This window comes from Phodopus roborovskii, unplaced genomic scaffold (assembly GCF_943737965.1).
Source record: "Phodopus roborovskii unplaced genomic scaffold, PHOROB, whole genome shotgun sequence".
Lineage (NCBI taxonomy): Eukaryota > Metazoa > Chordata > Mammalia > Rodentia > Cricetidae > Phodopus > Phodopus roborovskii.
Window position 1 is genome coordinate 4,557,987 of NW_026125264.1, and position 10,340 is coordinate 4,568,326.

The following is a 10,340-nucleotide window of genomic DNA, read 5'->3' on the forward strand; positions in this document are numbered from 1 at the left end:
AGTTCCAATAGATGGACCTACCTGTTTATTCCACGCTCCCCACCCATTTAGTATTGCTGAATCAAATACCGGTACATTGTTATACTAAAACACTATCCATTGTTTACGTGAAATTTAAAGTCCATTGGGCTGCGTGTATTTTTGTTAACCCTGCCCACGGTTTTAGCCCTCATACTCCACTTCTGCCTCTCTTCCTCTCTCCTTCGCCTTTTGTAGCTCCTGCGATTTCACGAATTTGTTGCTACTGTTTGGTTGGAGGGAGAGTGGCCTACCTTGAGTTAAATACAAAATGTCACAGCTTCTTTCCTCCAGGGATTTTCAGACTGGGTGCTGAAATTGAAGGGGCTGCCGGCGTGGTTTGGGTAGCAGTGAGGGGGTTGTGGTTGGGAATTTGCCCAAAGTATCACAGGGCAGTGGGGCGTGTGCACGGATTTGGAAGGCCAGGAGTGTCCAGAATGGGGACCCATCAGCATGTGGAACTCGTGGGGTTCTTTGGGGGTGGACAGACAACACAGCTCTTGTTGCTCACTTTTCCTCTTCTCCCAGAACATGGGGGTGGGGTGGGTAAGGGACAGCTGGAGAGAGAAAAGAGGTGACTAGGAGGACCACAGTTGGGAGGCCAACGACTCAGGGGAGGGAAGCTGGTGGTGTCTGCACCTCGCTGATGGGAGCCTGGATGCGACTGCTCTCTGCTGATTGGCGCCTTCTGGGCCGTCTAAGTCTTACGGACAGCCTCCCCAGCACAAAAAGCATCGCTCGAGCTAGCCTCCTTTGCACTGGTGACCAAGACGGACTCAGCTCCTCTCGCCTGGTTTAGAGAGCCGAGAAGCATGACTGGACGGGATGGGCTTTTGGATGGGCGCTCTAGGAGTAGAGCCCTGGCTCCAGACTGTCCTCCCACAGGCCCTCGCCTTCGAAGCTTCGCCATCAACGACCTGCTGGGCTTGGAATCGGACTTGCCAACTCAGGCTGGGCCGGGGTTAGAATCCAGCTGTGAAGCTCCAGCGGAGACCGCGGGCCCCGGGCCGGGATTCTGCGGTTCCTGCCCTGCGCGCGGGGCTCTCCCGCTGGGTCTGGGCCTCCTCTGCGGCTTCGGGGCGCAACCCCCCTCCGCGGCTGCTGCTCGTGCTCGCTGCCTGTTCCTCGCCGATCTGAGGTTTCTGTCGCCTGCAGGACCTGAGCCAGCGGTCGCCCAGACCCCGATCTGCCCTCCGCCCACACTCGGCCGCCAGCAGCGCAGTGAGAGCATCTCCACGTCGGGTAATTAGGCAAAACTTCCCAACCCCAATGCGCTCGAAACCTCCAGAAGCACCTAGGTAATGCTTGGTCGCCCTTTGAGACACTTTAGAACTCCGGAAGTTGGAATCGCAAGGGGAGCCCAGTCCGACTGGGACCCCAGCAGGGGGGTCCGCTGTGCCTCCTGCCATTGCTGGTCTCCAAACCCTAGCCTCTCCTCTCAAGCTTTATTCTACAGGCAGTGGGGACAATCGCCTTGGGTTCCGATGGACCCTATGTCCAGGCCAGCAGGCAGGCGCCTTTCTCTCAGCGCTTTGAGAGGCGAGTGGTCAGGAAGACTGGGGTCTGTCTCATATATCTTTAAGGTAGAATCTACAGAAATGACCCGTAGTTTTAGAGGGCTGGGTGTCAGCGGGAACTCTTGGCCTTTCTGGGTGCTAAGAAGAGTGTTCTGGGTCTCCAGCCTCTGTCTCGAGCCATCACACTCGTGTTTTGTTCAGAGTCCACTTATTTTTCTCAGGAAAAAAAAAGTCTTGGAGTGGGGAAAGAGAAGGAACATAAGACATTCATTCCACGGGGCAAGAAACTGGGAGGCTGGAGATGTGAGAGGGACAGGAGAGAATGATGCAGAAAACCGCGGACCTAGTGAAACTCTGTCCTGCAGAGCAACAAGCGGCTAGGTAGGCATAGTCGAGGAGTCTGATGAGCAGAGAGGGGCCGATCTCTGGGGCTCTCTATGGACAACCGACTTTATCGCATACTCCTGACCTCTCTGTAGGATGAAAGGAAACTCTGTTGTGTCATTAAAATCCAAACGGCTATTTTCATAGGGTGGCTTCTTCTCTGAATATTAAAGAAAGGAAAGGCAAAATGCAAGTAAATTTTATTTTGTAGAAACAGCATCATGTGACTGGTGAGAAATTCTGTCACTTTAAAAGAAAAAAGAAACGGTTGGCATTGATTTAAATACTAGATTGTCAATCCAGTATATGCAAATATTATCATTTCTGTGTAATCAATATGAAACAATTATGCTTTCGGGGATATTATGTTTTCCAGACTGACAGAGTGTTTTATATCTGCCACATGTCTTAGTAGCCACTGCTCATGCATTTTCTCACCCCAAATCTCCAATGGCTTCTGGAAACTCCATAGAAAAGCACAGAATATTATAATTCAAGTATGCCATTTTGTGGTGATATCATTGAAATAGAAACAAAACTGGGGCTGGGCAGTGGTGGCACACACCTTTAACCCCAGCCCTCTGGAGGCAGAAGCAGGGAGATCTCTGTGAGTTCCAGGCCAGCCTGGTTCACAACAGCAAGTTCCAGGACAGCCTCCAAAGTCACAGGGAAACCTTGTCTCAAAAACCAAACCAAAACAAAAAGTTTGGCTTCCTTACCCTGAGATCTTTTGCTATGTTGAAACTGCAACTACACAGTAGAATGGTATTGTTTCCAGGGGAACCTATACATCACAAGAACGGCACGCATAAACTTTGTATGCTGTGTCTCTAGAATGGGTGCATCAGGGCAGGGTGAGTTCTGACAAAGATTCTGTTGTCACAAATCCTGCCTCTCAGAAATGTCCACATGGACATTGAGGGGAGAGAGGAGGCAACTGGAGCATGGTGGTCTATTAGCTGTGGAACTCTGGTTGGAAAAGACAGTAAGTAGCCAAGTAGCATTGGTTTTACAGAATGTGAAATTTGGATCCCAACTTCATCACTGCAGCTTGACCTTGTGTGATCTGTCAGGGCAATAATACCAGCTGCCTTTGTGTTTTATTTTATGAGGAATAATTGAAATAATGCAAGCAGTATCTGGAATGTGAGAATTGCTCTCAGTTGCACTTATCAATAAGTACATTCTTAACAGATATACAATTTTAACCTTTACATTAAAATATAGCCCAGAATATAACAAAACCTTTCACGTTTTCAGAGAGTTATCTTCTTGTACCAACAGATGGGGACAGTCCATCTGAAGAAAAGAGTGATCTGAAGATGTCCCCTGCCCCAGGCAAGAGGAAGAAGCGGAGGCACAGGTATGGGTTCCAGGCTTCTGTCTGTCTTTCCTCTGATGGACACAATTCTACTGTCTTTGAGAACAGTGTCTGAGAATTATAGAGGGCCCAACAATCTATTGGTGGCTAATGAGTACCACATAGCCATTTTCAAAGGTGACCTGTAATCCCCAGGAGGCTACAGAAAACTCTCCACTATTCTAAAGACATGGTTTTGTGGGTTTGTAAATGGGTTTTATCTCTGGCATAATTCATGTGTATTTCTGGCTCTCTATAGGACGGTTTTCACTGCCCATCAACTGCAAGAACTGGAGAAGGCATTTGGTGAGGCTCACTACCCTGATGTGTATGCCCGGGAAATGCTGGCTGTGAAAACAGAGCTCCCCGAAGACCGAATACAGGTGTCTAGTGGTGTCCTTTCTCTTTTCTAAAGGCACTGCAGAGAACATTCCAGCACACAGTGAACGTCCCATAGCCACTCAGAATAGCCCAGTATGGTGTTCTTCACTTGAGACTCAGGGTGACTTAGCTGAAGACACTAAAAGACTCTTTCTGGCCTTCATGCCTTATTTCTTTTATCATCTTTAACTTGTCCTCAAATATTACACAATTTTGAGCCATCAAGATGGCCTAGTGGGTTAAGGCACCTGCCACCAAAATGACTTACATCTGAGTTGGATCCCTGGAACCCACTTGGTAGGAGAGCACTAATTGGTGTATATTTTCTCTGGGATCCATATGTGTGATGTGCCACACCAACTTCTACACTCATGCACACAAAATTAATTTTTAAAAGATGGTGTTTCAAAAAAAACCACACAATTGTATGTTGAACTAGAAAACTGCATGAAGACATATTGGCAAAAATGTTTTCCTCTCATCTTTAGTTCTTAAAGAAATCACCATATGCATACAGCCTGAGTAGGTGTCAGAAGGTGCTATGTATCATAGGCATATTCATCCTGAAAGTTCTCTCGTGCTGGAGGATGTGCTCTGTTGGAAGAGTTGCCAGTGACTTGCTGCCTTGAGCTTCGGGTTATCTTGTATTGTTTAAATTAATGTACTTTTCTTCAGGAAATAGCAGCAGTCCATAAGTCTAATTGAAGGGGCCATTGCCCCCGTAGATTTGCTAACCCGAAATGTCAGGAAGCACCATGGGCAGCCCCGTTATAAACACACTGTAGGAAAGTATTCTTTCCATTCCTTAGTTTTGATTCCTGGCCTCTTAGAAAACTTCAGAGGAAGCGACTCCTGTCTTATCTCCATGTTGCTGAGTCCTTGCGGGTTTAGAGACATGTGGGTGGGGAACAGGCCATCTGTAGACTCAGAGTCCCGGAGCTCAGGCATGCTGCTCCAGGCACCCCTTTAACAGTGTCTCTCCTTGAGCTTCCCGCCCTCCTCTCTGCCTCTAACCAGGTCTGGTTCCAGAACCGGAGAGCCAAGTGGCGCAAGCGAGAGAAGCGCTGGGGTGGCAGCAGCGTGATGGCTGAGTATGGGCTCTATGGGGCCATGGTGCGCCACTGCATTCCGCTGCCAGATTCTGTGCTCAATTCGGCAGATAGCCTGCAGGGTTCCTGTGCACCCTGGCTCCTGGGTAAGCCAAGGCTAAGTACAAGACCAGAGAGGCTGGCGGGGTCCTTACAGTGGATTTGCCAGAGCAAAGCAAGATAGGTCTCAGATTTAGGCCCAGTCTGGACTCTAATTTCTCTTTAATTCCTAGCCTTAATTTTCATTGGAACAGTGAAGGCAGTGTGTGGGATAGCCATCGTAGGCTGCTCACATTGGCCAATATGTATTTGAAACTTATGAACAGCGAGACTTGCCTTGTGTTTGATACATATTTTCAAAGTGGCAAATGCTACTAGAAAGTTTAGAAACTCTACAGTTTAGTGTGCAAGGTTTATAGGGACATACAGAGCAGGGACAATCTAGAGCATCCCCTTCTGTTGACACCCCTGAATAGGACAGGTCCTGGTCTTGATTTAACAAACCTGCCCTAGAGTAGTGCCTCTGCTGGTGAGGTCAAGCCCATTCTCGTGCCCTTACCTTTGACTGGGTTCAGAGTTCAGAGGCTTGGGTCACAAGATGATCACTACCAGAAAATTAGTTAGGTATGTCATAGTGAGATTTTAGGTTGGGAAAGTTCAGTAAATTTTTTTTCCGGCTCCGTGCTATGCTGAGAACTGGAGATACAGCCTAGATTTTGCCTAAGGACTGAAGGGATTAGAAAGAAGTGGGTATGGACAGCCAATGCCCACGCTACAAATAGGGATACTTGCTGGCATAGGACTTTAGTCACACAAGCAAGTGGGTTTAGTGCTGAACTAGGGTCAGTTTGTTATTCAAACAAATGTGAAGTCACTGTGTCAACCAACAAAGCAATTTTGAGGGAGTGACAGCTGATGGATAGGGCCTTCTACACCCTAATTCTGGGAGTTAACTACCTGGCGACTCTCCTCTAGGCTCTAGAGGAACACTGACAAATAAAATTTTGGAGATAGGAAGAACAGTGGTAAGAAAGGAATGTACTTAATTGCTGAATTTAAAGATAGTTTTGAGTCTGGTGTGATAGCACATGTCTTTGATCTGAGTACTTGGGATAGAGAGGCAGGCAGATCTCTGTGAGTTTAAGGTTAGCCTGTTCTACATAGCAAGATCCGGGACAGAGACAGACCCTGCCTCAAAACAAAACAAAGCAATTTTTTTGATGTTGTTCTTTTTTATTTTCTAGGGATGCATAAAAAGTCTACCGAGATGAGGAAACCAGAGAGTGAAGACAAGTCAGGAGGACTCTGGGATTTTGACCACTTTAAGGAAGGTGCTAATAAAGGTCAGGATGGATCTGAAAGGGACCCAGACAAAATGAACCTAGATCCTGAGGATAGCTTGGAAGATGTGGCCATTGACCTGTCCAGCTCTTCCAGGCAGGAGACGAAGAAAATGCCCCTCCAGTCCAGTGCTCAGGGATATTCCCATGACCCAGGGCTGCAGGTGCTCCAGCCCCCAAAGGTGGGAGCCTCATGAGACCAACAGATAGCTCCCTCTTGGAAAAATACGTATTTCTCATGAGCAATTTTTGGAGACAAAACTGCTCTAAGACAAACACCTTCAGTTTGATTTTCTTCCTGAAACATCTGGATAAATGCTGATCCAGGGGAGGTCCCATTTAATTCTAGAATGGAGAGCATTCACACAACCTCTTGAATCAGTCAATTTGGCCTAAAGTTTTGTTTCTTCCTTGTAGAATTTGAGCAGGGAACATTTGAAGTTCAAAGATAATTTTAGGGACAGGGTGTAATGTAGCTCAGTTGATAGTACACACAAAGGCCTGGGGGTCGATCTCTAGCACCACATAAACTAGATGTGGTGGTACACGCCTGTAATCCCAATACTCAGGAAGTGGAAACAAGGGATCAGATGCTCAAGACCATTACAGTTTGAAGTCAATCTGGGCTACATAAGACCTGAGATAGATATAGATAGATAGATGATAGATAGGTAGATAGATATTATTACCACCTATATCATTGAAATGTGATTTAATCATTAAGAGGGCTGATCTGACCTCTTCACTCCAAGTTAGAGCATTTAGTTTGGTTTTAATGAGACAGGGTCTTGCTCTGCAGCCCAGGTTAGCTTCAATTTTGTGATTTCTTGTCTCAGCCTCTCCAGTGCTGGGGTTACAGGTGTGAATATAACTGTTTTACATTCCTAAGGGAAGTTTCTAAACAGATGAATAAATGAATGGATGCTATATTACCTTCCCTTGAATTGGGTCTTAGACATTCTTCTTTTTCATGGTAGGCAGTAATTTTGTATTCTGAGTGTTAATTGATAGGCCTTGAATATTCAATGCATAAATAGCAAAGAAAGTCATACTCCCCCCACTCCCCCCCTGGAATCACCTAGAGACATGTTTAGACAACTGTTAAATACCTGGAGACTGAAAATCAGATCTGATTTCCTGGTCCTTTTGAATTTATGTTTGGAGCACTTTAGTGACTTGAATTAACGAATGTTTTCTTTCCTTTCTTTGCTGTTTATTTATTATTTAAAAATAAATGTGTGGTGTGTCTAGCTCAAGACTATTTTCTGGTCTCCCGATTGGCTTTCCCCTCCTGTCCCCTCTTAGGGCAAGCACAGCAGGTTGTCTTTCAGCCCCTGTGGGGCTTACGGTAGGGCAGTGGCCCTGGCTGAGTCATGTATTGGAGTGTATTGTCTGAAGAAGGGTTGTCTGTTTTGGCAGCTTCCTCTGCAAATTATGGCAGGAATCCATCACCTTGGGTACACACACACACACACACACACACACACACACACACAGACACACACATACTCACACACACTCATACACACAGAGGCACACACACTCACACAGTCTTACAGACTCACACACAGAGACAGACACACACACACAGATAGATACACACTTACACAGAGAGACAGATACGCTCACACACACTCTCATACATACACTCTCACATACGCCGTCTCTTCAGATAAGAAAACAGGAGGTTTCCTCCTTTGAGCTATCTCCATCTTTATCCATGTTAGGTCTATAGTGTTGTAAATATCGAATACTACTGATTCCAGACTATGGGATAAATAAGTCTTCTCACTTGAACTTATTCTGGCTGTTACTGATCCTGGCTGAGTCCTAGGACTGAGTCTTAGTGTAAATCAGAAGTCTTTCCATCCTTCCTGCCTAGAGATAGCAGCCCTAGCTCTGAGCCCCCTGGGCCACATTCATTTGGATTCTTTAATCTTACAAGGAAAACTGTGGGTGGGTGGGGGGTGTTCACATACATTTTCTGTTAAAAATTAATTTATTATTTTTAATTAATGTGCATATGTATTTATGTGCATTATACATGTTCAAGAGCTCACAGAGGGCAGAGAGCGTATAGGATTCCCAGGAATTAGAGTTATAGGATGTTGTGAGCTACTCTGGGTGCTGGGAACTTCAAGAGCAGTAAGCACTCATAACTGCCAAACAGTCTCTCTAACCCCTCACACGTTTTTATCAGGCACTATCCTCAGATTTTTCATCTTTAATTTATCAAAAGTTGAGTTTGAGGAAGGGAGCTAGTAACTGTTGTGTATTTCCTCAGCATTGAAACAATACTTCTTAGAGAAGGAAGGAGGCCCTCCTTTCTATCTAGGGAGCCTAAGAAAATGAATAGATTCTAGAAGCTCAGAAAGTCACAAAACTCATGTAGCTCTTCCCTGGGGTTATGAAAACTAAATGGTTTCAGGGAAGGATGGGTCTGCCTGCATAATCCACAGGGTGTTCTAGAGATGCAGTTTCTGTCAGTCAATGCCCATGCATGGTGGTTTTTGCTTACACAGCTGCCTTTGAGTCACCCATGGACCTGTAAATGACCCCCATAAACTCACTGGCTCACTAAGCTAGACTTTGGTGGAAATGTTTCCATAGTCTGTTGTTAGTGCCCTGTCTGCAATGAATACAAGTTTGTTCACATATTCCTAGGAAAAGTGATGCCACCCCCAAGCAACTTGCATGCTTTCCGCTGGAAAGATACTGGTAAAGTATTAATACTATTAGAGAATTTATCACAGTGAAACCTGTGTGAGATCACAGTAAAATGTTGCTGAGTGAGAAATCCTTTAGAGGGGGAAAAAGATACAAATAGAAATAAGGACGTTTAAAGTACAGTGAAAATGAAATAAATAACATTTGACAACTGGTTCTGCATAAACATAGGAACAATGGACATATTTCTCTGAAATATTGTGAAGAGGAGATACCAGAAATGGTGTGAGAAAAGGAGAAAACCATATATTTATATACATATATACATGTATATATGTGTATAAATATTTTTCTTTTTTCCTTGACATGGGTTTCTGCTATATTGCCCAAGCTATTTTGATTTTTCTGGAATAAAGTGACCCTACTGCCTCAGCCTCTTCAGTAGTTGTATCACAATTATGTGATCACCCAGCTAAAGCTATGTTATATATGTAAGAAAAAACTATGCCCAGTGAGATGGTATTTGGGAGGCTGGACCAGAGGATCTCAAGTTCTAGGCCATCCTGGGCTACAGAATGAGATCTTGTTTCTTTTTTTCAAGATAAGGTCTCACTATGTAGCCCTGGCTGTTCTAAAACTCACTGTGTAGACCAGGCTGGCTTCCAACCACAGAAATCTACCCGTCTCTGCCTCCCAAATCATGGCATGACCATGAGATCTTGTTTCAAAAAATAAAATAAAATCACTACTCACAACTAAAATGACAGACATGTTCACTAATTTGTTATAAAAGTCATTAAAAAATGGGCTATGGAGATGGTTCAGTGGTTAAGAGCACTTGTTGCTCTTCCAGAGAACCAAGGTTCAGTTCTCAGCACTCACAGAAAAGCTCAGAACTGCAACTCCAGCTGTGGGGGATACAATGCCCTCTTTCTGCCTTTGTAGGCATCAGGCGTGCACAAAGTACACAGACATATCTGCAGACAAAATACAAACATAAAATAAAACAAAATAATAACAATGAAATTCAAACCCATAATGCTTTTATTAGGGAAAAAAAATCTATGAATGGTACATTTCCTGAGAAAATACATATTACTAGAACTGAATTGACAAAAGTACAAAGTATGTGTAGTGCTTTGAATGTAATTGGTCCCATAAACTCATAGGGAATGACATTATTAGGAGATATGACATTATTATAGCATTACTAGGAGGTGTGACATTATTGGGAGGTGTGGCTTTGTTGGAGTAGGTATTGCCTTCTTGGAGGAAGTGTGTCACTGTGAAGATAGGCTTTAAGGTCTCATATGTGCTTAAGCCACAACTAATGTCTCAGACCAGGTTTTGTTTCCTGAAAGATGTAAGACTCTCAGTTACTCCTCCAACACCATGTCTGCTTGTACTCCACCATGAACCTTTGAACTGTAAGTGAGCTACCCCAATTAAATGTTTGCCTTTGTAAGAGTTTCCATGGACATGGAGTCTCTTCACAGTAATAGAAACCCTAATGAGGGGTTTCTATTAAACAAGGACTTCCTGAAACATTATACTCTAATACGGCTGTAGATTGATGTCAAATCAC

General features: G+C 44.7%; 1 protein-coding gene across 1 annotated transcript; it reads left to right on the forward strand.

Annotated features, from left to right (window-relative positions):
• The first annotated feature begins 830 nt into the window (after window positions 1-830).
• On the forward strand, window positions 831-6,554 carry Vsx1 (visual system homeobox 1). The gene is made up of 5 exons (XM_051194264.1): window positions 831-1,260; window positions 3,204-3,282; window positions 3,539-3,662; window positions 4,678-4,855; window positions 5,993-6,554. Exons 1-5 carry the CDS (start codon window positions 831-833, stop codon window positions 6,283-6,285), a joined length of 1,104 nt encoding a protein of 367 aa, XP_051050221.1. The 3' UTR covers window positions 6,286-6,554.
• Window positions 6,555-10,340: the final 3,786 nt, after the last annotated feature.